Source organism: Cornus florida, unplaced genomic scaffold (genome assembly GCF_030987335.1).
Source record: "Cornus florida cultivar Cherokee Brave unplaced genomic scaffold, ASM3098733v1 CherokeeBrave_3.0.0_Hap2_Chr11, whole genome shotgun sequence".
Classification (NCBI taxonomy): domain Eukaryota; kingdom Viridiplantae; phylum Streptophyta; class Magnoliopsida; order Cornales; family Cornaceae; genus Cornus; species Cornus florida.
Genome location: NW_026775581.1, coordinates 24,584,674 through 24,606,112, shown reverse-complemented (window position 1 = coordinate 24,606,112; position 21,439 = coordinate 24,584,674). Strand labels below are relative to the sequence as shown.

At 33.6% G+C, this 21,439-nt stretch overlaps 1 protein-coding gene across 3 annotated transcripts; it reads right to left on the bottom strand.

Moving 5' to 3' along the window:
- Positions 1-10,188: 10,188 nt before the first annotated feature.
- LOC132284991 (histone acetyltransferase HAC1-like) lies at positions 10,189-20,896 on the bottom strand. 3 transcript variants are annotated; one of them, XM_059787141.1, is made up of 13 exons: positions 20,351-20,896; positions 18,576-19,016; positions 17,624-17,923; positions 17,263-17,541; positions 16,324-16,452; positions 15,648-15,848; positions 15,365-15,507; positions 14,757-15,066; positions 13,096-13,235; positions 12,410-12,488; positions 11,864-12,253; positions 10,720-10,943; positions 10,189-10,604 (listed from the first exon to the last, which is right to left on the bottom strand). In XM_059787141.1, exons 2-13 carry the CDS (start codon positions 18,987-18,989, stop codon positions 10,574-10,576), a joined length of 2,640 nt encoding a protein of 879 aa, XP_059643124.1. In that variant the 5' UTR covers positions 18,990-19,016; positions 20,351-20,896; the 3' UTR covers positions 10,189-10,573. The 3 variants fall into 3 exon arrangements, with proteins under 3 accessions (XP_059643124.1, XP_059643125.1, XP_059643127.1); XM_059787142.1 differs by lacking the exon at positions 20,351-20,896 and adding an exon at positions 20,253-20,316; XM_059787144.1 differs by lacking the exons at positions 18,576-19,016; positions 20,351-20,896 and adding an exon at positions 20,191-20,342.
- Positions 20,897-21,439: the final 543 nt, after the last annotated feature.

Here is a 21,439-nt window from a genome sequence, read left to right as displayed (position 1 = left end):
ATGCAAATGATCCATCAATGATGCACACATGTTTGAACATCAAATCCATCCGGAAACCAACACAATAGAAATCAGATATTGATAAGATCCTATCATACATCCAGTATATGTTTATAATCATAGAGCCTCCTTTTAAATTGTTAAAATAAGAATAAACAATTTAAACCATCCATTTCCATGTAATTGACAGAACCAAAATTAAGACAGTTCAGCAATTATCCTCCATAACATAATATAATGAATATCAGAATTTTAAACTGCACATTATACTAGAATTCCAAATCAACACATCCATACTAGTTCGTTTTAAATGTTAAAATGATGACTAGCATTTACATCCTCCCAAATCCTTTACAGCATGCAAATCTATAATTAAATCTCATGGCATCTATGTAATTCCCCATTATAAATTCTGTGTCGGATATAATGACACTCCAAAGTTTAAGTACATCATATGAAACTTCAAAAGTATTTTATACCAGTTTCATTTAATTTGCTAACACGAAACTAGCAACTAACTTTCCACTACTCCCGACAATATACAACTTATTAGATACGAGTACATGACGTCATAACCAACATTCCTGGAACTGAACTATGCTAAATATATCATTGATATAAGATCCTATCAATAATTACAATGTCAGTCCAAATTAAGTTGTCAAAACAACTTAACAAAACAAGCATTCCTCCTTCTTTGACAGTAGGCCTATTATAAGCTTATGTTTTATGACATGCATTTAGGTTTAGCACCTTAGCATAAACCAACTATTTGAAGGCTTTAACAAGTTAATTTTAATCATTTAAAACCCCCCATCACTTTCCAGTAATTACCTTTAAGCCCCTGAACTTCAGAAAAATTACAGAAAACACCCGTAAGGGTTTTTTCCCATGGGAGCCGGCTCCCCTTTATTGGAGCCGGCTCCTAAGCTTCAAGAGCCGGCTCTCCCTCATGGAGAGCCGGCTCTCTCTTCATGGGAGCCACCTCCCACCATTCGGGAGCCGGCTCTCACCCCTGAGAGCCCCTCTCTGCTTCACTGCTTCGTTTCTGCTTCGTCCGGTTGTCGTCTGCTCTTCCGGCGAAACCCAATGTCCTATCCCAAATCTTTTTTAACATTCCTAGGGTTCTATTCAAGTTCTTAAAGTCCTATAAACCCTACATATTCCAATATGAATTTATTAACAAAGCTTCAACCGAAACAATTTTCTTTTCCTCTGTTTATCTTCTTCGCTTCCAGCGAAGACCACTCCTTTGCTCCAAGTTTCCTTAAAGTTCTTAAGATTCAATACAAGTCCCAACAATCATAGAAACTTCTCAAATTCTATTATGAACTTGATTAACAGAAGTTTAAATAAAAAACAACACAGTTTGAGAAAAACCCAATTTCAGTTATTTAAACGTAAAACATGTTACAATCTAATATAACATGCATCAACTATTAGTTTTAAAGGTTGAATTAATCCCTGGAGACTATATAGAATGCACAGAACACAAGTTTATAGGAAGGAGACAGAATGAAACTTGCCTTTGAGATTTTTGAATTAAAATCCCTACGCCGTCTTCCTAGATTTTCCGGCGATCCCACACTGTTCTAACTTATTTGCTTCCTCCTTGGTTCCTCATACGAACAACACTCCTATCCTTCCTTGGTTCAACCCACAGTCCATGGCTGAAATCCCATCTGGTGGTTCTATCAGTTTCAAGCGCCCCACTGTTTTTCCCTCAAACACCCATTACATGTCTCTGTATCTCTCTATCTCATAATACGTGAAAAGGGTTTTGTTTTCCTAACCCTAACAGACATATAAGATTATATATATAGGCACTTACTAAGACCTAATTCCAATTCCTAGCTAACTATAAGTCGGCTTATTTATCTCTATAAAAGAAAACCCTAATCCTATATAACCATACAAAAAATATATACCAAATAAGTCCTATTAAAACATACGTCATTTAATCCTACTTTTAAGTAAAAAAAAACAATTAAATTAAAGCAAAATTAAATAGTTAAAGCAACACAGCCAATTAACATAAAACAGATAAATAATTAATTTAACATACATAATCAATTACAATACAACAATTAAATTAAATACACACAAATAATAATAAAACAACTAATTTAACCAAATAACAAATAAGTCCAATAATTTAAATAAAAATGAAAAACAAACCAAAATATTCCCATTTTATCCTTTTGAAAACTAGGGGTATTACATTATCACACCCCCAAACTTAGATATTGTTAGTCCCTAGCAATAAACTATGGAAAGAAAACAAATAAATGAACAACTATATTTACTACAAACTAGAAAGTAATGAAAGGATAACGCCACTTTTGTAGGGATCACGGTTGCATTTAGCATATGTAACAAGCCTTTTAAACCCATAAGCTACCCCTAGTGGACGAGTGAAGTCTTATGAGGGTTTCTAAAAATGATACCCACAAACATTAAGCTTTTTCTCACTTAAGAGGCACCAAAATTCTAAACAAGTATTAAAAGAAAACTATCTCAAGTATGCCATGTTTTTAACCATCTCTAAGCAATCTCCCAAATTTTCAACAACAAACAAGCAAATATGGTTATAATACCCCCAGTTTTCAAAAGGATAAAATTAAAATTTTAATTTTAATTTCATGTGTATTTTTAATTGATTATGTGGTTATGTGCTTATGTGGCAAATTATTTATTTGAATAATTGTTTATTTGATTTTTGTGATTTAATTGTGTGTTAATTGCTTGTTAAATTGGTGGTTTATTTGTAATTAAATTGTTAGGCTTAAATGATATATTGTTTTATGTTTTATTTTCATTTTATTTTAAAAAGGAGTTAGTTTTGGATAATAGTAGTGGACCAGATAAATGGGTCACATGGACTACTTGGATGGACCTTCATGTGTAAGGTGTGGGACCCATGGGTACTGGAGGTGTTTATTATTATTAGTCTAATTAATAACGATAAGGAGATTTAGTTATATATAAATACATATAACTATATTATATTTATAAATGATTATATTTATATGTAAATACGTCATATGTAAGGGTAGTATTAGTATTATTAAAGTAGGATTATTTGTTCCTCTTTTTTGTATAAGCCAACTTAGGGTTAAGTTAGGATTAGGGTTTTATGTTATAGGTATATATTATTGCCTATATATATATATATATATATATATATTTAAGTCTGTAAAGGAGGAGGCTAGGTTTATTACGTGAGTTTTATTAGTCCTAGAGAAAGAGAAATAACAGATAGGAGAGACGAGAAACGAAGAGAGGAAGCTAGGGTTCAGCCAAGAGGGCTGAACCAAGGAGGAGGAGGAAGAGAGGCTGGCTCGTGGGTTAAACCAAGAGCGGCAGAGGAGGTTCAACGGCAACTAAAGTCACCGGAAAACTTAGGAATAAGACGGTTAAAGGTTTCAAACTGAAACCTTGAGAGGCAAGTTTTGCTCTTACTCTTTCCCTTAGATCTGTGTTCTGTACATGCCTAGGTTAATTCCAGGATTAATCACGTATTAAATTGATCTTATGCTTGTTTAAGTTGATTTAAAATAGAATTTATATGTTTATATTTATAGTGGCTTGATCTTGAAATTCTTGCATGAAACTTGTTTTAAATTTGTGTAAAAGATGTATAGGAACTCTGTAAAAATTATTTGAGATCATCTAGGACTTAGAACAGAAGTTTAGGATCCTTAACGGAGATGGTTGGAATGATAAGAGGACGTCGGAGACGAAGAAGAAGGAGCAAAATAGGTTGAGAGTCGGCTCCCAAGGGCATGGAGCCGACTCCCTAATGAAAATTGACGACTCTCAAGGTGAGAGCCGGCTCCATGGAAGAGGGAGCCGGCTCCCTCAGGCCGAGAGCATGCTCTTTTAATTGAGAGCATGCTCTATTCATTTAGGAGCTTGCTATTTTAATTGAGAGCATGCTCTATTCGTTTGGGAGCTTGCTCTTTTAGTTGAGAACATGCTCTATTAGTTTGGGAGCTTGCTCTTTTAGTTAAAAGCATGTTCTACTAGTTTGGGAGCTTGCTCTTTTAGTTGAGAGCATGCTCCATTAGTTTGAGAGCTTGCTCCATTGAGGACAGAGCTTGCTCTCTCAAAACGAGAGCATGCGCCATCGCTGGGAACTTGTAGATTTTGGTTTTTAAAGGTTCTGTTTGACTGTTCGGATGATTCCAATAATTTTTAATTTAGTTTGGATGATTTATATGATTTAAATAAATTGGATTAATAATCGGAATGCATAATCTATGACTATATGTTATGGACTTGAAAAATATGAAGTTTTAAATCAATTTGCATATTGTTAACTAAGGATTTTATTGCTTAATATTATTTAGCAATTTAGATGGATGAATATTGGAATTAAACTAATTTAATCAATTAATTGGATTTAAATAGTTCAATTACGTCCTGGAGGTTAAAACAATCTATTTGAGATGCATGTTAATTTATTATTATAAAAATTAAATGCATGTTACTTAGAGTTGTTATTTTGCTTAATTATATGCAAAGATATATATATGATTTTTATCATGTATTGTGGATTTATTTGATGTACTGTTTCAAGTGTTGCATCATTTATGGATCATGTGGATTATATGCACCGGTATGGGACGGTGGCATATTAGGGATGGATTAGATCGAAACGTTAATTCTTAACTATTCATACATACGGAATGGATTAACTAAAATAGTTAAATCCTATATGGATTCAAGTTAGATCAACTGAATAAGTTGAATAACTAACTGAATTATCTGTTACTTATATTTTATGTCAGATCATTGAAAAATTGAATGACATACTCTGGTTTGTATGGACTTTAAATAGATATCTATGGTACCGCGATATGAGCTTAAGTCTCAGAATCGACGGTTAGGGAGCGCATATGCAGTGGGATACGTAGCTGGCTATGATAAATAGTGGTGTACCCTGTTAGGCTTAGGTACACCTGCCCACTTCAGGTGCGATTTGCATGTTGCCCTCTATTCAGGTTGAGACCCTCTTTAGTCCAGTGAATGTCCTTAGTGTGGATATATATATATATATATATATATATATATATTTTATGGACTACATAGTTATTATTGAGTTATCTAGGATGTATCTGCATATTGGGTCTCTACTTGGATTATAGTTAGAGTAGAACTTGTTTGTGGGCCTGACCCACCATCATTTTTCAGGTATTCGACAGGATTATGGATTGTTCGTGCTAAGCAGGGATCATCTTCTTCATTCTTCCAGATTAGTTACTTAGAAGTTTTCTTTATGTTTTAGTGTTCTAATGTAGTCACTTGATCAGTTGGGTTTTTCTAAGGGTCCACATAGTATGGATTCCTGAATTATATTTGTATTGGAGGTTTGGATATACCAGAATAGTTCTTATATATAAAATTTATTCTGAGGTTTTCATCATTGGATTATCGTTTTAGTTTTCTTTCAGCAATTTTATTTATTCCTATTTATCATAATTATATTCTGTGTTCGATTATTGTCATTTGTTTTGATATCCTCGGGTATTCGGGTGTGGGCTTGGCCAACCCGCATCCGGAAATCCGGGGGTATCACAATGGTCCTCCACATATCAAGTAAGATGATCATGTAAATCAAAACAACTCTAGCATCCTTTTGAGTGAACCGGCATCAAATATGTTGCTATCTTAGCAAATCAATGAAATTGGCACAACCAGTCTCAAGCTAGCACACAAATCTAGTATAAATCATCAAGACAAAGAATAAACCTCTTTATTTCAATTTATTTCCTCTCTTTTTCTTTCTTTTTTCACTTTTTTTTTTTTTTTTTTTTTTTTTTTTTTTAGGATCAAAGACAAGAGTATGGTGCAATGTAGTGATCTCTTAAGCTTTCTAGAAGATCAATTTAATGAGCGTTAGGTTAATGACTCCCAAACCGGACGGCTTTAGGTTATTAGGTGTAAAGACACCCCTAAGGACTTACAAGCTCGAATCAATTAGGCTACAAATCAAAACAACTCTCATTTTAATCATTTTCCTACTTCCACCTTTGGTGAGAAGCGTTCACTTTATACTTTTCGGTGCAAGAATTCAATGCTTAATGAGGCTAGAATCTCGGCTACTTGGTAAAAGGTTTGTTGTCAAGCATGCAAGGTCATTTTGTCAAGAATGAGAGCTTTCAAAGCCTACAAGCTCAATTGGGATATAACCAAAGCAATGATCAACTAATCATGTACCTCACAAATGAATACTAGTGTACGCATGTGCAAGTATAGAACTCTAGAGTGAATCTCAAAATAATCTCATAAACAAGATGATATGGACCACAAAAGCAAACATGATATCAATCTTTTGAAAAATTTGCCCCAAAATGACATCCCAAAGGCATACAAGTAGTATTGAACTCATAAGTCAAGCAATTTTTAAATTCTAAGTATCATGGCCTCAAAAGATCAAAATCATTGCAAACATCAATCTCAAATCTCAATCATGCAATTAAGTCTCAAACTTAAGTAAAATGCAACAAAGTCATCTTACCCCCAAACTTAAACCGTATATTGTCCTCAATGTTTGATGAGAACAATGGAAGAGATGGAAAGAGTATACCATGTTGGCAAAAGTCTATGAAGTCCAGCAATGATCCATTTTGAAAGACGTCTCCCCCAAACTTGGAATCAATAACCTACTTGAATAATCACACTAACAAACCCACATCAAATGTCAAATGGAATAAAGAATAAGCAAATCATGCATTCTAAGGCAATAAGGCATAAAGTGAGAGAGAAACATGAGATTAAGCCTAAGATAAAGCATGGAAGTATGCATGACTACATAAAAGGGCACAATAGAGAGTATTTTTTATTTTTTTCTTTTTATGAAAGCATGTAAAGAAACAAAATGCAAGAAAACATGCAATATAGAAAAGATAAAGGACACAATGTGTCGTGGGTGCTAAGTTTAACATTGATGAGCACTGAATATTTGCATATTCGAGTCCCTAAATAGATATATGTTACAGCCTAAAGTGATACTTTTATCTATTATTAGACTGATTTATGTTTACTGTGTGTTTGTAGGTACTTTCATAGAGAAATGGTTAAAACCAGGACTTTATGATTATATCGAAGACAACTCCTCTACCCCCTCGGGACGATATGGGATGTCACAGTAGATGTTACTCACAGCGGAATATTTGCAAGCAGAAAAGATGAACTATTGAATCTGTTTATAGGACACATGTATATCTTTACAACTCTCTAAGTGCTTTTCTTTAGTAAAGAATAACAAATCTAATTTTTTTCTCCTTTTTCTTTCATATATATTCATTTTCTCTCTATTTTTCTACTCATTGTTTTTTTCTATTTTAGCATTTTTTATTTTTTTAAAAATATACATCGTTAATGAATCCGATATCTGATTAATAACAAATTGGATATGAATTCATTCATGTCAGATCGAAGAAAGAAACATCCTAATTCGATTCGGATTAGTTCAATCCTAATCCCATCCGAATAAATTCGTGTACAGGTCTACCCACCAAAAAGAATTGTGGCTAGACAAGTTTTGATGTGAGTGGTGTTTCCAATGACATAGCACCATATATTAGAATTCAATGTTAATGCTTTTGATCTCTAACATTTACTAGACTAATTGAGAATATTAAACAATCAAAAGAATTTTAAGAATATCAATTGGATTTTTGTTTTACAATGATGCAATATTTAGTTTGGCTGAGACTGTTAGGTTGCTTTCTCATTAAGTCATACTTTATCCATCCATCCATCCTCAAAAAGTGCCCATTTTCCAATTTTGGGAACGTCTATGTAAAAAAGTTGTGTTTCTTAATTATTATTTTTAAAAAAATTGAAAATTTTCCTAATTTAATAATGTGAGTTAATGGGGAGCTAGTTCTAGAATTTAAAAAATGGAGACACTATTTCCATGTCTCTTTAAGAATTTGGAGTCCCCAAAGAAAACACTAATTATGAGACAGAAGGGAAGGATCTCTCAACCTGCACAATCCTTTCCCAATTATTTGCACGCAACTTTGTTGGGATAAAAAAATTATTTGAGGGACAAACAGAAGAGGTACAAACTTGAAAAAGTGTTCCTTCCGAGGAGAGGATAAAAGCTTTACTATATTGTGGTTTAGATTTTCATGAGTTTCTTTTTTTTATTATTTTCTTTTATAAAAAAAAATCCACATAAGAAATATTGTTCTTTGAAAAACCATAGTAGTGTTGATGCCTTTAATTTATTGAAAGAATTTGTAGTCAACAAGCTTCAGCCAAACATTACAAAAAAAAAAAAAAAAAAAAAAAAAAAAAAAAAAAAAACAACAACAATTGAAAAAGGAGAATCCTATTGGGACGTTGAAGTTTTCTATTATTAATACCCTGTTTTGTTTTTGGGAGAAATTGTAAATTCTTGGAGGAGCTTATAGATTTTTTGGAGTCTTTGAGGGTTTAGATGTCATATTTGGCCTTGTAGCTTTTGGGGGTTGCGTTCACCCTTTTGAACGCTGTTTTTACGGTCTTTACTTATCAAAAAAAAAAAAAAAAAAAAAAAAAAAAAGAAAGAAGGTAAATTCAGAATTCTAGTTTTATGCCCCAAAAAAATTTGAATTCTGAATTTAATTTAAATTGTACAAAAATGCGCATCAAGAAAAGAAATTCACCGTTCAAATCATATTGTGATGTAAAAATTGTCAATTTAGGCATGCAAATAGCTGTCGTTTATTAATGAGTCCTACAAAGGAAATGAAAGGACTAGAAAGACCACAACTTGCAGCCACAATTCAAATATGAAAGTTGAATAAAAGAATGTGGGTGTTGGGTTAGTGAAAAAGGCAATTAGGTCAATTCATAATATAAAAGGGTTGCGGAGCGTGAGAATCCCAATTTGGATCGTCAATAGCCCCTCTGCCTAATAGCAACTAGGCTGTTAATTTTAGTTATTTAGGATTTAGGATACATGTAGCTTGGTAGCTCATTGCACTTAAAAACTAAAACTCCATTAACTAGCTTGTTTATGTCTTTCTAAAGTTCAAAATTTGAGTAATGATTCTGCCCAAATTTTCTTCTACAAAACCAGTTTATTGAAAACGAATTTACTGAAGAAAAAAAATTAGTTTGAGACCAAGAAACATTTTCTAGACTCAAAAATTTAACAGAAAGCGGATCTCATTCAATAATGAGTGCTTTTTTTTTGGTAAATACTCTTTTGGATAACTATGCAAATTTGAAAAGCCAACTGCAAGAGGATCATCTGTATGCTAAAATCTGATTAATTGTGGCAGCAGAATTTTATTTTTTCAGTGCACTGAATTTTCTTTCTAAAATGACTCAGATTCATGGAGAACTAAAATTGTGGAAGCTAAGGAAAACTAGTTACAATTCTATTTCCGAATTGCATTGTGAATACCAAGTTAAAAGTATGAAAGGAAATGAAAAAAGGATAGAACTGACTTCTATCTCAATTTTAATTTTAAAAAACAAATTAAAATTGATGAAGTCAAAAGTAAAAACAAAGAAGAAAAATAAAAACATATTATAACCAAGCTATGCACTAGAGACTGTCCAAGACATAAAAACCCTAACCGAAATAAATCATGCTTAGAACATCAAATCAATATTCAATCAAGAACAAGCAATACGTATTTACATGAGATTTTAACACTCAAATAAAATCTTAACTAACAAAAATTATGGAACTAAAATAATAAATAAATAAATAAATAAATGTAGAAAAAATACAATAAACTAGAAAAGAGTCAAAAAGAATAAAATTTCCCTATTTACACTGAACTCAATCATTTCACTGTGTGCGACAAGAAAAGCTTTATTCAACCAAACTCACTCAGAAATTAATACATTGATTACAAGTGCCTTTCACCTGCATTGAAAACAATTCCAGACCCAAAATCAAATCAGACTCAACTGTTTGAAAAATATTACATCTGCAGCCAATAATAGGCTTGTTAAAAAACAAACTATAAGCTGGCAGTATACAAACCAAATGTTCCATTAGGCCACAATACCAAAGCTACCAGTTCAGAACCATTAGGTCTTATGGGCGTCGCCAATCCCAACCAAGGGATTGAATTTCTCTAAAAGCTTAATTGGTTAAGGCACAATCAAATTATCAGTAGAGGGAGCAGAAGAAAAACACACACACACACACATACACACAGATTTCATGCCTTGAAGGTAAAAATCGATCAGCGGATATTTTTATTCATGAATAGCATCCTTTTATTCACATGATAACTATTCTGGAGTTACAAATGACTCAGTTTGAATGAACTCACTGCACAGTGCAGTGAAGTAATCTATACAACCATCAAAAGTAACAAGTCAGTATATTCAAATACTACTACTTTGAATGGTATTGATCAGTATAAGTGGCTGCTGTTGTTGATGATCCATCTATAACTTTACACTCGGACAATCAACTGTTTCCAGCAACCTCGGGTGCTGTCGTTGATGATCCATCTATTACTATACACTCGGACAATCAACTGTTTCCAGCAACCTCTGGTGCTTCCTAACCCGTAGCAGCAGCCCTTCACCGAGTTCTAGACTGAAATTAAGCCTTTTCTAACCTACTCTTCGCAGCCCTGCATGTTCAAAATACACAATGCATGTTAGGATTTCGGCAGGCATTATTAATACTAATTCCATTAGAAATTAAAAATTGAAATCAAGAAATAAGGAGCTGTCAGTGTAACGCACCTGCATATTATGCAATCTGAATCATTACAAATTTTTGAGTGGGACTTCAGTATCATGCTGGTTGAATCGCATAGTTTACAATGCCCACCATCCAAAGAAAGACTGCATTGAAGTGCATGAATAAAGAATCTTTTGATTTGAAGGCACATCGGGTAGGAACATGGATTGCTTTGGGTTGCACGGCATTGAATGGCATGTGGTAGAGCATCCACTAATTTACTCAACTGCACCACCAAATTACATTAAAGTTCAAAATACGCACAATGATACTCATCAGGCAGGGTGTGAGCAAATATTGGCCAAGAAATGCTTATAAAAATTCTTAACAAGCCAATTGCAAACATCAATAAACAACATATTACATTAAACTAAGAAAGGATCAAATTTTACTTTGTTTCTACAGAAACAGCCTAACGTATGAAGAGAAACCCGAGTGGAAATCCAAAATTGACATGTTTCTTATTAAAATTTGCCTAATTGGAAACATACAAAAGAATGATGGAAATAATGAAACAGTTAAAAAAATTCCCCCATGCCAACACTATCTCAACAGCCAACAAAAAGGTAGTGTCATATGTGATTATAATGATTCACTATTACATGCCAAAATTAGTTTTAAAATCATTTATGCTCATTTTTCACCAGTAAAGTACTGTTTATATTATTTGATGATTTATTTATATTTTTGCATTTACTAATCAATTCCACCCTTGTTTCCTACTTTCCTCTCATTTAGATGGACGAGCAGGCCTTATTTAAATTATTTCACTTATATAACCCATATAATTTTACTTTATATTCCAAGCATTTCGAATTTAATTTTGCAACAATTATTGTGTTTTGAAAATGTTTCCAAGCTAGTTCCATTTCTTGGTCAACCAAAAGGACGACTACGTCCTTGCCGTATTGGTTGAGTGTTGAGATCAAGGAATAGATATTCCTCTATAATTGGTTAAATATCGCTGGCAAATAAAATTGCATCTAAAAGTTGAACACCCAATTTGCCTCTTAAACACTTTATTGCTTTAATATTTAATTTAGAAATAATGACCCATGTCTCTCGGTTTGAATGTGAAAAGAATCAGATATTGGACATGTGGGATCTAAATATTATAATTAAGCTTATAAGAGATTTTCTCCATACCTTTACTTGCTGAGGCTGAGCCTGGTTACTGTTTGACTCATAATTAGCAGCAGCAGAACGCCTAGTTAACTTATGATGAACACGACAATCACCATTTTTTTTTTGATAGCATGCAGCACAAATATCAAACTCTGGACATGTCTCACAATGCCAGCCCTGGTTTACCATAATATCCTTATGGCAAATGCTGCAGTTCCCAGAACTTGGTGCAATCAGATTTCGGAGATGATACAGGATCATCAGTGAAGAATACTTGGCATGACGAAGTGTATCAAACTGATAATTGTTCTCCTGACAGAAGTTTAAGAATGTATGCCTAATCTCAAAGAAATCATTATCGAAAGACAAGTCATTGTCCTCAGTATCAGCAGACACATCATCCACCGCCACCTGAAAAGTATAAGAAACAATATACATAAGGAAGAAAATTTAAACAGGAACAGGTACTGAAAGTTATTATAAATTAAAGCATGTGCTAAAGAAATTATTCCTGCTTCTTATAAAGACAATTGGTGGTGATTGGAAATTTTGGCATTCGGGATTCACCTGAGAGAGCAAGTGTCTTCTCCCGCTCTGGGAAGTGTGCGTTCCATCCTCATTGACATTTTGCTTGACAGCATAGCATCTGCAGCATATATGAAAGGATGAATAAAGAAAAAAATATTATAAGATGACTACTGTAACACATTGTCATTGACATTTTTCTCAAAATCATGGCATCTGAAGCATATATGAAAGGGTGAGAATGTGAGATGAATAAAAAATAAAGTATTATAAGATGACTACTGTAATACACTTCATGAAGTCAATAAATAGTTCGATTGAGGTAATGGCATTAGAGCGGGAATGGAAAAGTAGGATTCATTTAGCTGACCTAAGTCACGTTTCATAATCAACCTTTCCTATACCTACATATTCAACCCTTCCTATACCTACCTGAAGCACGTCATATTAAAAAACGGGTCAAAGCCATTGAAATTTGGCTCAACTATAAATGCAAGAGTTGAGAAGAAAAAAGAAAGGATGAACTTACTGGGGAAAAATAAAAATAAAAAATACAAGAGATGGCGGGAGGGAAAACAAACTGATAACAGGCATTTAAGTATTTAACAATAACCAGATTATAAGGGCATACACCATAGCAAGTGAAATATGTATATCCCTAGTAAGGATGAAAAACAAAAGGGGAAAAAAAGAAGAAGAATAAAACATGACTTTACCACGGTAATTACCTTTCACATAGCTGAAGTTTTTTGCATTGATTGCAAATCCATCTGCTTCCAGTTAGTATCACTTCACGGCAGCATGTGCAAGTGTATTGCAAGTAGACCATTATAAAGTCTTCCTTCAAGGGTAAGATGGTTTGCCCCAGCTATCAAGGGAAAAAGAACAACAGCAATAACAAACGGTTAAAATCTCATCAAATAAAAAGAAAAGCAATAGCTTTTGATATAATGCAAAATGATGTGTTTCTAGATGCATCAAATACATATCCCATATCTTATCAAGTTGTGGCCCACAAGTACTAGTACAAATTTTGAAGTTTCACATATCATAGGGTACCACGCAAGACAAGGGAGAGTTTTCAGTTTACCATCATTCTTTGATGATTTAGAATTTTTTGACAAATGCTAGCATAGTCCAAATTTACTTGAACAAAATTTTCAAATTAAGCTATACCAAATACATGAAACTGAAGATGCTAGATGGACCATCAGTATTAGGTAAAGTTTTTTTTAACTGTAGTAAATCAACGGGTCCATTAGGCATCCACCGGATCCCTTGCCTGTATTAGGTCCAAGGAAGAAGTCATAACCAAGTGACTACAAGAATGGGCATGACATCATGTCTTCAGTTACCTTCTTTCTTTCAAGACAACACAGAAACTTGAACCTTTGACACGTAGGTTGGAGTCCAATTTAGATACCACCTGACCTGTTAGCCTGGTGGTAACCTTTGAACAAAGGACATAAAACAATATTTTAATTAAGCTCTTGTGGAGCTTGCTATGTCATTTGAAGGAGGCATGTTATCCTTTACATGTTGTAGAGGGAGAAAAATCAAACACATGAAAAGATAAATAAATAAACCTATGCTAATTTATACAGGTAACATTCTAATTTTTTGTGAAAGCAAAGAATTCATTAGTTATGTGGTCTATTATGAGGGAAGTTTCTGCTTATAGGAACTCTAATCCCTATTTAGAATCTCACAATACATCATCTATCAGCAAGCAGTCCAACCATCAAATATAGAAATAAATAAATAATCTTATTTGATAAGCAGTTTCAGCTAATCCTGGCTATTTAATTGGTCTTTGCTTTAATTCGACATTGTTGAAGATCCAGTCTCCCATGCAGAGAGAAAGCCTCTTGTATTTAATGGAAAATTTTCCTTCTATTTGCTCACAATGTATAATAGGGAGAAAAGTCTTCTTTTTTTTTTTTTGGAGAAACTTTACCTGTGACACGGCAAACTAACTTATTTCAGTTTCATATTTTTTTCTCGAGGGCATGGGTTATTTTTTAAGCCACTAAGGTGGTTTCTAGATTACATTAGGGGGAACCCATTCGGGCCATGCCTAAGACCTTGGTAAGCTTTATTTAATCCAACCCAGAGTTGTTCCAAACTTTTTGGCCACTGCATAGCCACTTTATGAGCCTGGATTTGACACCTTTGGGGCACTTGAATGGCCAAATTAAGTAATCACTGGTGTTAAAATTTGGTTGCCATTATCTAGCCAAAGAAGTTCTAAAGATATATTCTAAAAGCCTAGCACAGTATGTCATCCTATAGCACAAGTAAGAATCAACCAGAGCCCTAAATAACAAAAATCAGTGACATCTGTAAACATTATATGAATAAAGAAGGAAAATGTCAAGCAGAAATTTACTTTATGCATCAGTAGAATATCTTTCACTGCATCACCAGAAGGATTGGAGGTATGCCCCATGGCTTTTAAATTTCTCTTTGTCGTTAGTTTTTTCACCTTCCTTTGTAAATCTCCTCCACTTTCTTCCTCAATATTTCTTCTAATCACATTTTCAGCAGCAGTTGACCAATAGTGACCATCAAAATATGGTAAACGAGCTGCAGTTATCTTGGTTCGGCTTTGTCCAGTAGAAATAAAGAATTCATCATATAAATTACTGGTATCCACCACAATGTTCTCATTGGCTGCTTTTTTTAGCATTGACTTGTACCTGCAAGTGGAACATCTTCCAGTCAAGACATGCACACGGGCAAAAGCTGCAGACATGGAATCTGAGCACAAACTACCTAGATCAACATAAGTAATGGACTATTCACGATTCAGGCAATGCTTTGGTGTGTGATGACCACATATGGAAACAGCCACCTCACCCAAAAGGCTACCAGTTTTCATATATCTTAATTGCACTCATGCAATCATATATATGTCAATGTGAGTCACAAACACAGACAGTACAGACAGACAAACACACACGCACAGAGAAAGAGAGAGAGAGAGAATGGAATTACCACCGCCGCAGCTTATCAGGTTTTGGTGTTCTCTGTGTCTCTGGATGGCAATATAAAATATAATCTTCTCCTTTTAAAGGTGGGCAGGCCCATATATAGCAGGTTGAAAATCCTCGTTTCTTGCAATACTCTAGGTATCCCATCTGATAATGATACAGAAAAAAAAAGAAGAAGCAAATCTTGTTATTTACATGTGTAAATTAGAAATTTTAAATAATCCTATCAAAAAATAGAAACTTTAGAAGCTCTTTAATCCAATATATGAAAAAAAAAAGGTATTTACCAAAATTTCACAGTAAACGAAGGTACGAAGAGCATCTCCACTAACAGTATATATCTCTGGTATGAAGTACTTGACAGAATCAAGATACGATATATAAACACAACGTTGATTTGGTGGACAGCATTCTGAACCAAACTCTTGAACATACATTACGAAAAGGCATACATCTACACCTTGAATTTTCTGAAACAAAAGAATCACCTGATTGGGAAAACCACAAAAATAGTTAACAGCTGTGCCAAAACATGGGTAAAGCCACAAAAAAAGAATATATCAGGAAAATAACAGACTTTTCTTAGAGCATTTGAAATAACATGACCTCCCATGTCGCTATACATCAACACACACTCACTTCCATCCTTTTAATTTTCAAATGATGAAAAACTGATTGTATTGGCCCTTATAATAGTGAAGTCCATTGAAAGAGTGAAAAGAACAAGAAAATAATCAACTGAACATTAATAACAGGGAGTGGTCAGCGGTGAATACAAGAAGTCAATCCAAAACCTCAAAGGAGTTTATTATTATTTCAGGTATTTAAGACAAATCAATGGTATTAATCAACCTAAAGAGAGCTTCTTGGTACTTTCAGAATCTCAAATGATCTTCAGTAAGTTGCCCTAATAAAGATTATGTAAAGCGAAAAAAATTTATGGATCACTTTAATTTGTCTCACCTTTGATCTGTATGGGAATTCTGCAGGATACTTCTCGTCTTGGAAGATATCTAAAAATTGCTGTTTCACTTTCAATTGTTTTTTGACAGATAACACCACTCTGACAACGAGATCAGCTGCTTCAGGTACCTAATAACAGGTCAAAAATTATACATGAAATATCAAGCAGCTGAAGTAGATTTCAATATTCTCTTATTAAGACCAAAAAGGAAGAGAAAAGAAGCAGCATACATGGTATGAGCTACTCATATACAATAAAAGACCAAAAATGTTGAATACAAAGAACCCAAGAAAGTGGATAAGTAGCATGCAATTACAGAAATAAGTACCTTTAAATATAAGTGTATTGCTTGACATAAAAATGCATATTATATGGTGATTGTCAAATGTGTTGAATCCCATGTAATATTAGTTACAGAAGGCATGATCAAGTTCCACCTGTAGAAGAATATAACAATTTTTACTCCACTCAACTTTATGCAGGATTCGTAATTTGTCCAGGCCTATCATTAAATTGGGTGCCTCCATCATGAATAACATGTGATCTCATTTCTTTAGCCATCTCATTCTTAACTAAAATAAATAAACACTATTTGAAATTTTTCTAAATGTAAAAACTCTGAGACTCCAACCAGCCAAATGGTTATGCATGGCAAGCATGGGAAGAGTATGCGATCCAATGGTGCGCTTGGACAAATATGATGTAAAACGAAATTGTTTTAGACCAGGTGTAATCTGACCCTACTTCAACAATTTATGTTTTATATCCTTCAGTCTAGAGTTTTATGCATCAATCAGCAGTATTTGAGTAATATATATTCATCACCAACTGGATTATTATTAATTTTCTTTTGTCTAAATATATAATTTTAATTAAATATGTTTTGATGATTAAAGCCATTTAAAATTTCAACTCATTAAACAGTGTTTGCTTCTTACCTCATCAAAGTTCTTTCCTAAAGCCTTTGCCCTCTCTTCTCTCTCTTGCTTGAGACGCCTAAAGAGCCTTTGTTCAATGTGATCACCAAGCCTAGTCTTTCGCAGATTTTTTGCTCCAAATGCTGCAGTCTTTGATAAAGGCTTCTGCTGTCCAATTTCTATTTCTTCTAAACAGCATTTTAGACAAATGTACTCTGCTTTTCCTTCCGAATCTTGTTTCTTATTGTAGAGACCACATATCTGGTGTTGCCATTGTTCACATTTATTACATTGAACCCACTGCAGTAGGATAAGAGTCAGAAAACTGAAATTTTTACAATTTATAGAATAGATTTATCTGAGGACAAAATGACGAGCTTACCGATTCTTCATTTTTCTCATTATTACAAGCCTTGTACAGATTTGCTTTGGAAATGGAAACCCCTTGGAATGAGATGGTAGCACCACGAGACGCCCTAAAGCATGAGGGACAAATGCAATGATGTGCACCCTTTTCATCCAGCCCGTGATAATAAAACAAACTGGGTTTTATACGAGTTCCGCAAGTTGAGCAATACTTGGGTGCCGGAGCGAACACAAGTTTTCCCATGGCACACAACTGGCACGAGCCTTCACCAACAGAATGTGCGATTGTATTTTCTGATGCTTCCTTCATGATACTCTGTTTCAAATGGAATGCATCGCAATAATAGTCATTTACATCAGATCATGTTTAGGCAAGTCAATATTACATGCATCGTTAGAACAAAAGATATATCTCTCTCTATATATATAAGAGAGAGAGAGAGCATTAATGGCACAAAATTGTTGGTTGTATAAAAAATCTCTGCAGTATACACTCCAATACGTAAGCCTATTTTGCAAGAAATCGATCAAATAAGTCAAAGTTTTAAGAAAATTTCACTTCAGTTAACAGGAGCAATTTAAATAAGTTTTCAGTCAAATATCCACACTTTCTAATTTCATTTGCATGATGAAAAAAAAAAACCCTGATATAGGAACTTCACGTTGAAGAACACGAAGTCCCCCAATAAAACTAAGATGGCTGATTGGCCAATGAACCAAAATAATCTATTTTGTTTCCAATGCAGAATGAAGCAAACTTATGAAAGTGCTATAACTTCATCTCAAGCTAAATAAATTTCAAAGTATACAAATACTTAAGTTACACTCTCCCTAACAACTTAAACTAAAGAGTATATAACATCTATAATCTTTTTATGTCAACAACCCATTTTGATGAGTATATAATCAGAAGTCATAAAGTGAAAGTAAATAACCCAATAACAGCAATTCAAAATTGATCTACAAACCTGATTATTCCACTGCCTAAGACTGGAGATATGCTCCTTTATTTGCTCTGCGGTGAAAAAATCAGCAAAGGGCACAATGGGTATATTTGGTTCCTCTGACTTCTTTGCAGGATCAACTGCATGATAAACTCCACTTTCAAAGGAATCTTCCGTCTTCAGATATTTTGAAGGAGGCAGAAAATCTTCTGTAATGACAGAGTTGGTGTCACTAAGATCTCCATCAGACAAAGACCTTTTAAGACCATTATTTGGTTCACAAGCATTGATGGTCCTCCTTATGGGTGAATATGAGGAAGCTGGAAAGCAAGGTACTTGCCAGGCATCACATATTTCCCGCCGAACTATGTTTTCCTTGATATATCTGTTTGGTATCTGGCCACTGAACTTCACCGAATGGTATGCTTTTATGTCCATCTTCTTGTTTATACAAGTTTATTCATTCTGAAAACCAAGATCAAAGGCTGAATAATTACTTAACAGGCGAGGCTACAGCATCATATGACATATCTACTAGAAGGAGCTCATATTATGCCCAAATTCCAAAGTTACACTGACTGCTAAACATGTCAATTTTTGCAGTGACAAATGCAGCTACAACACCACAATATGGTTGTTCAATACAAGATAACCATGAAATTTTGTGCACAGTGAGTAGTGTATAGAGATTAAAGCCATGTTACATTACTCGAATGTTACTTTAAAAACCAATCATGTGCACTTTGAGAATTCTATACAAGGACAGAGAATTTGAAGGATACATGGTCATTCACAAGAAAATTGTGGTAGTCAGAATACTTTTATATAACCAACAATTGCACCAATAAAGAAGAGTAGCGTATCCATATTGAGAGTTGGCGTTAGAGCGGAATAGCAAGACAAGATTCACGACCCTGAGACGTCGAAAAAGACTGTATTAAGTTAATCTCTAGACCCTTGTTCTTCGTTACATTCCCATTTGTGTTTTTACTTTTTCCTAGAACATGTCCCATGTAATAAGTTTGAATCCTATTGATTCGAGAACCCCTCCCCAAAAGTCTCTAAATTCGCACTTCCCCCTATTTTATTTTCATCATTCAAAACAATTAATCAAACTGCAATACCATTTAAACTAATACTGATCAATCATTTAAACTTACATGAATCACACCTAAAGTTTTAAAGAGGTAATTATGCGTTTGTAATAATGTCAAAATTAATTTATGCTGGGCTACCACAATATGAAAGTGAAAGGTATAATGACTTCATGTTTACGTAATTAATTATATACAGACATAATAAATATACAGACAATGTGACAAAAAATTAAAAACAAAAAAACCCAAAAAACAAATAATCAAATAATAGTACCACAAATAACTCAAACCAAGAAATAATTTGAAGGGAGTCGATATAGATATAAAGGGAGAATAGATATACAGCAGATAAACATACAAAAATTAACTAAAATCTTGAATTAAAAAAAAAAAGCATTACAGAAAAACAACATAGCGACCAAACCACATAAACTAAAAACACAAGCAGGAACAAAAACAATAGAATTTTCGTCAACAAAGACACCTTTATCAAATAAAAACACAAGCACGATCGAACAAAAATATTGGCCAAGAAAAGTTACAAAAATAATGAGTTCGTTGCAATTTGAGAAGAAATTCGAAAAAAGCCCAAGACGTTGAATACCCCAAAACATGTAAAGCACAATCAACAGTATCCCAAAAGACATCTGAAATACCAACCGAAGAACATTAACAAAACCTAAAAATTGAAATAAATCTTACCGAATTTGAAAAAGATGATGGATCCGTGGTTGATTTCTGAGAAGTCGGTTCGTTGTCGGTTACTCGGCGCGTACTGTGAAGGTGAGAGAGAGGAAGGTCGCGTGGTCGTGTGTGGGGTTTTCTTAGGCGAGAAGACAAAAATATCCTCAGGAGCTTTCTTGTTGACAATTGGGTACCTTTCTTGTTGGCTTTATTTGTACGCAAATAGTTCAATTACTAGGGTTTGTTTTGTTAGCCGTGTTTGGTAATTTCACTGGGCTGGGTTTATTTGTTTATGGGGTTTGGATCGCTATTCCCTTAATTGTCGTCCTTGAAGTTCGCCAAGAAGAAGAGAGAGAAATCGAACAAAGAGATAAGAGTTAGCGACTCGTCTGATTCACTATCTGTTAGCGACTCGTCTCATTTGAACTTGCATTTTGTTACCGTTGTGATGCGAGGCGTAAGAGTTAAGTTAAAACTGGACCTTCTAATCTAAACATTATACTTTAGAAAAAAAAATAAAAAATAAAAAATAAAAAGAAAAAAAGAAGAAAAAAAAGAGTAAATAAATAATTTACAACGACATACTAAAAATATAAGCCTAATCCAAATTAACTTATTTTACTTACTAAGAGCATATTATTGATTTAAGTTTTTAATGTTTATGTTTCAATACAAAAATGTTATTCTTAGATGAGATATTTTGTAAAATCTCAATTTAAATAAGGTGGTTGAATTATGAATTTAACTCTCCTAATACTAGATGTAACATGTAAATAATATTATGGTTGGTCGAATAAAGATTTCAAGTTATAGTTTTAATTAATTAAACACACAATGATACAAATATTTTATTTTTTAAGGCATATTGTTCTGTTAATATCAATGACATATAAAAATGGGCGTGAACAATTGAATTAATACCCAAAAAATGGATATATGAATTTGACGCGAGAGCAAAGAAATAGGATAATTAATGATCCTAACCTTTAATGATCCTTCACATTATCCGTCCAAGTGTTTCCATTATAAATAATTTTCTTGAACGGATCCCACAAAAGTTGAAGGTATATGTATTTTCAAACTGTAAAAAAAAAAATATATATATAT

What these genes read in the sequence shown, in the direction of transcription:
- LOC132284991 (XM_059787141.1), bottom strand. Translation starts at nt 18,989, where the DNA reads ATGGACATAAAAGCATACCATTCGGTGAAGTTCAGTGGCCAGATACCA. An exon ending in GAAGACACTTGCTCTCTCAG is followed by an intron (nt 12,254 to 12,409) that starts GTGAATCCCGAA and finishes TATACTTTTCAG; the next exon opens with GTGGCGGTGGATGATGTGTC. An exon ending in TCAGATTGCATAATATGCAG is followed by an intron (nt 10,605 to 10,719) that starts GTGCGTTACACT and finishes TTGAACATGCAG; the next exon opens with GGCTGCGAAGAGTAGGTTAG.